This window comes from Phaethon lepturus, unplaced genomic scaffold (assembly GCF_000687285.1).
Source record: "Phaethon lepturus isolate BGI_N335 unplaced genomic scaffold, ASM68728v1 scaffold22916, whole genome shotgun sequence".
Taxonomy (NCBI): Eukaryota; Metazoa; Chordata; class Aves; order Phaethontiformes; family Phaethontidae; genus Phaethon; species Phaethon lepturus.
Window position 1 is genome coordinate 4325 of NW_010547202.1, and position 5057 is coordinate 9381.

Genomic DNA, 5057 nt, shown 5'->3' on the forward strand with positions numbered 1-5057 from the left:
ACGGCTGTCATGACCAGGCATATGGTGCATAGGGGCTCCCTGGTGGGGCGGCCCAAGGTAACCTCTGACGCAGAGAGACGAGGAGAGCAAAGCAGGAGGAGGAGAAAAAGCGAGAGAGTGTGAATCAGACGCTGGCTTGGCACGGTCTGGGCAGAGCGCTGGGATTGCCCCCGAAGCCGGCCACAGGGGAGGAGGGCGAGGCTGGCACAGGGATGGGTGCTGTCGGCCCCATGCCACAGGGCTGCTGCCATCACCCCGGGGATGCCCCGTCCCCGGGGAAACGGGCCGGCCCCCACGGTCGGCAGCACACAGGCCTCCGACCAGGCAGTGGTGACTCCCGGAAGGCTGGTGCCACCCCTGTCCTCAGTGAGAGGCCACTCTTGGGCAGGGGACAGTGCCAAGGGCTCCTCTCCTTCCCTCTCCCCTCACCTGGGCTCCACCCAAAAGGCCTCGGTGCGGCGGGCCACTAGCAGGTAGAGGTCCACGCTGCATAGGGGCCCTCGGGTCTGGCATGGGCACTGCCAGGGAGACACACAAGAGCTCGTGAGGATCTGCATGACCACTGCTGGGCTGAGACTGTCCCCCAGCACTCTTGGGGCTGGGGTGCGGGGCAGCCTTGCTGCTCCGCCGGTGTGCAGGCGGGGGGGCCAAGCTGACTGCCAGGGAAAAACGGGTGAGCCATGCTGACTGCCAGGGGGGCAGCCCCTCGCAGAAGGCCGGAGCGCACCCTAGCCCCTTCCCTGGCTGCTGCTTTTATCCCTCTCTCTTCCTCTCTGGCTCTACCTCAGGCTCCTTATGGCACCAGGTGGCCAAAGGAAGCGTGGGTGCCCCCATGGAAATCTCTACAAGCGTGGGCATCAACACCCTGCTGACCTGGGGCCAGGAGCAAAGCAAGACCTGGAAGGCTCCTGGTAGCGAGGTGTCAAAGGGGGCTGGATCCTAGGCAAAGGCCCTCTCCAAGCAGGCTATCCGTCTCCACTCGTGGCTCGCTGTGCACAGCGCTAGTCTGTTCTCTCCTCTGGCCCTGGAGGAACTCCTCCTCCTCTTAACCCTGCCAGGCTGCATGGACTGATATGCCAGTCCCTGGCCCTGAGCACAGTGGGGTGAAAGCTGCTCTCTGTACACTCCACAACGAGCTCCACAGGAGGAGGGAGCTGGCGGGTGCCGGGATACCTTGAATGCGTTCGATAGACGCAGGCCTGGCAGGTCCCACGGGCGAGAGCTGCAGGTTCCCTGGGCAAGCAGCAGGAAAAGAGGGAGAAGAGCAGACACGTAAATAGTGTATGCACACATGCACTCAGCCTTGGGGACAATGCTGCCTGTAGGATCACCTCTGCTCCCTGAAGTCCCCCAGAAAACCTACGGAGAAGATGCTGCATACTGCAGGTCTGGCTTTATCAACCTCTTCCATTAACGCCACCTCTGCCACCACAGGCGTGACAGCCATCTTGGCACGGCCCTTTCCTCGCTCACCGCGTGAACGTGCAGGGCAGGAGGACGTCCTGCCGAGAAAATCGGCGTCCTGCCGAGAAAATCGGCATCCTGCGGGGCCATGCTGCGCCCCACAGCGCACAGCCAGCCAGCTTCTGCTTCTGCCCCTGCCCGCAGCTTCCCATGGCACTCCCCCAGTGCCAGCTTTCTGTCTGCTCTCCAAAACCTTCTGGGTGCCAAGAACTACGGGGCTGCTCTCAGGAAGATGGTGCCCACCCTAAAGAAAATGAGAGTCAGCTGTCCCTGAGTACCTGCAACCAGAGAATCTCAGAACAGGTTTGCTGCATTCCTGAAACAAGGCCTATGATACAAATCAAGGCAACAGGGGTGTCAACTGCCTGCGCGCCTTATTACTGGGAGAACAGGAACGCCTCGATTGTGCTAAACCCGGCGCATGGCTTGATGGGGCAGCCACGTAATGTGTGAACCGTAAGGAATCCGGCTCCGGGGCTGGGCCATACAGACCGTGCCTGCGGAGGGAAAGCCAAGCCATCACTCACTGGGAAATTCCCTGCCAAGCCTCGCACTCACTGTCACAAGCAAAAGCGAAGGCCCAGCTCCCTCTGCCGGGCACGGCGCAGGGAGCACTGGGAGACGCGGGCAGATGCGGCGGCAGCACAAGCTGCTTCCCAGCACCGAGGCAGCAAAGGTGCAGGACAGGGACCAGAGAAGAGCAAGCTCTGCCTGCCCGCACAAGCACAGGAACAGTCACGGGCTCACAGAGATGAAAAACACAGGCACGTCCCGCTCAGCAGGGCTCTGCGGGGCAGAGCCAGGTCTCCTGGCTTCCAGGGCAGGTCTGCACAACATGGTGCAGAACAAGTTGGGGGCAAACCAGTGCGTGGGCTGGAGCCCTGGAAGCAGGAGAGCTGCTACCACAGCCTTGCACCTAAGCAAACAAACTTGGGCACAGACCAGCGCTGCGGGAGCTGCCCCAGTTCCAGGGATGGCAAGGCTACAGGTAGCTGGCAGGGGCTCTTAGCGCAGCACTGCTCAGCACCCGTGGCCTGGGCCCCTGCCAGCACGAGGCTCACACATAACACAGCCCTAACTAACATGTTTTTTACCTTGTCCGCGCTCCAAGGGGACAGGCCCTCCACCCGGCATTCCAACCTGCGGCTGCATCCCACCTGAGAGGGAACAGGCAGAGATCAGATCCTTCCTTGGTCACCCTTGCACCACAAACTGATTTCTTTGGCCCCAAATACCTCCTCCCTCCCAGCTCCTGGGAGAGTATCCGGGTTTATTTTCTTGCTGTTGGTCCCCCTCAAGATAAGACAACCTTCTGGACCGCTGCTGGCAGTGCCCACAACCAAGACACACGGTATGGGACCACCTGTGCTCTCACAGGGCCAAGCCCTCTGGTTAGGGGGAAGGTAGAGGGGAGCTGTATGCAGGACCCATGTGCCCAGGGCACTGTTCAGCCAAAACTGACACACTCACCTCCTGGAGCCATGGGGCCAGGGCCCGGGCCCTGCACAGGAGCTGCCATCTGTCCTGGGGCCGGCACTCCCCCCTGCATGGGCGGCTGCATCAGAGGAGGAGCGCCGTTTACGTGCATCCCACCCTACTCAGGAGAGAAAATGGACTTCAGGGAAGCCCCATCACCCGCGCATGGGCACCCCAGATGGGAGAGCTGGAGCTGGCAATGCCCATCTCCCCCCCTCCACAGCAGATGTGTCGCGTAGGCTCTTACTATGGGCTGTGGCTGGGATGAAGGGGTGTTCTGTGGGTTCAGCTGGGCATTTGGCCCTGGCCCAGGCCCTGGTCCTGGTCCTGGCCCCGGCCCTGGCACTGGCTGCTGGTTGCCTGGGATCAGAGGAGGAACACTGGTCTGGCGATGCAGGATTTTCTAGGGGCAGAAGAAGAAAAAAAGAGTTGTCTTCCACCATCCCTCCGCAACAGGCTGCCACTGATATCCTACCGACCATGGATGAGGCAGCAAGGGACAAACCAGCGCAATCTCCGGGTCGACGATCCTCATGACCACCTGGGCCTGCAGCAGGGCGTAAGCCAGCTGGGGGTTCTGGAGCAGCATGTTCCTGGCTTCCTGGGGGCTGTTCTGGACACACAACTGAGAAGACACACGCAGATCAGAGCTCTGGCAAGGCACAACGGGGCTGAAAGGGCACAGGCAGCAGTGGTAGAAGCTGTGCTCATGCAGAGAGTGCAGCCCTCACTCACCCTGCTTCACTCACCTTCATCTGCTTCATCAGCTCAAACATCTGCTCGGGCGGCAGGCTGGCTACAGCCCGGCTGATGGACTCTGGGGCATCTTCAGGATTGACAGGGTCCCCATAGGGTGACTCTATGATGGGTGCGCCTGTGCCCAAGCCTGCAACAGAGTTTGTGACCTTGTATGGCAATGTGGCTACTTTTAACGGGCTCATCGGAAGCACCACGCCATTACAGGGAAAGGGAGGCAGTGAATACAGGGGGATCATCTGCGAGAAAAAACACAGAGCTGAGCCCACACATCCCTCAGCAAAACTACTTGCTACATCGCTTGGAGCAGGTCAGCTCCGCGAGGTCTCCACCTTGCCAGCCTCACAGAAGAGGCTCTCTTTGTAACACTGAAAAGCCCAGGTGCAGCACAACATCAAGTGTGCTCTCCAGCACAAAATTCAGACTCACTCTTCAGCTCCTCCTTGTTCTTCTCGCTGGCTGCATTGTCGACACGCAGGGCTCTCCCACTGAACTCCCGCCCGTTCAGGTTTCGCATGGCACTGAGAGCCGTCTCCTGGTCTTGGTACTCACAGAAGCCATAGCCCTTTGGCTTTCCCGTCTCCCTGTCATACACCAGCCTGCACAGCGAGGAGAGAACCACCACTGCTGAGGGCAGCGCAGCCGTCAAGCAGCGTGCAGTGCCCACAGCTCCCCATCAGTCAGGAGGGGGCTGTTGGGGTACAACACACACAAGAGCACTGGGGAGCAGAGTGAAGGCACCAGGGCCAGGTCAAGGTGTGTAACAGTCAGCCCTAAGCCAGAGCCAAAAGGCCTCCTGAATCCAGGCCGATGGGCGTTCCCAGAGCTACGTTGTGCTTCCTGTCACCCCAAGTCCCACATCCCATTCATGAAGGCAGCTCCTGGGGGCACAGGGCTGGACCAGCTGTTCCTGGAGGGCTCCCAGGTGCTCCCAAGCCCTTTACTGAAAGCTCTTCAAAGCCTGGTACTGAGCTGGGAAAACATCCCTGCACAGCCACTAACATGGGAGTGCTCTGCACTCCTGGCTCTCTCCACGGAGCCTGATCAGGACCTGCGGACTTATCTGTGCCAGCTCCACACCACAACAGGGCGGCTGCCTCCAGCCTGCAGCAGCATGTCCACGCTCACGCTGTTGCACCCGGGCCATTACGCTCTGCATCTCCTCGGCCCAGGGCCTCAGTGCCTGCGCCCTGCGCACACCCCACTAGAAGAGGCTCTGCTCTGCGCGGCTTCGCCCCTCCCGTTGGGAGGCTGGCTCTGCGGAGCACGGCCCTGCACAGCCCCCACGCCACCCGTGGGACTCGGGGGACGGAATTTGCCCGCGCTGCTCCTGGGAACCAAGGAGGGGAAGGCCGCAGCCA

At 60.9% G+C, this 5057-nt stretch overlaps 1 protein-coding gene across 1 annotated transcript in view; it reads right to left on the bottom strand.

Annotated features, from left to right (window-relative positions):
* Window positions 1-4295, bottom strand: part of CSTF2 (cleavage stimulation factor, 3' pre-RNA, subunit 2, 64kDa) — a gene marked incomplete at its 5' end in the record, with an annotated part of 5861 nt that extends 1566 nt beyond the window's left edge. Inside the window, 9 exons of the mRNA XM_010289580.1 lie at window positions 1-62; window positions 441-518; window positions 1174-1233; window positions 2559-2621; window positions 2935-3058; window positions 3188-3343; window positions 3446-3565; window positions 3690-3826; window positions 4126-4295. The exon at window positions 1-62 is cut by the window's left edge and continues 4 nt beyond it. Coding sequence (XP_010287882.1) covers window positions 1-62; window positions 441-518; window positions 1174-1233; window positions 2559-2621; window positions 2935-3058; window positions 3188-3343; window positions 3446-3565; window positions 3690-3826; window positions 4126-4295 — 970 coding nt within the window. The remainder of the gene's footprint in view (window positions 63-440; window positions 519-1173; window positions 1234-2558; window positions 2622-2934; window positions 3059-3187; window positions 3344-3445; window positions 3566-3689; window positions 3827-4125) is intronic.
* Window positions 4296-5057: the final 762 nt, after the last annotated feature.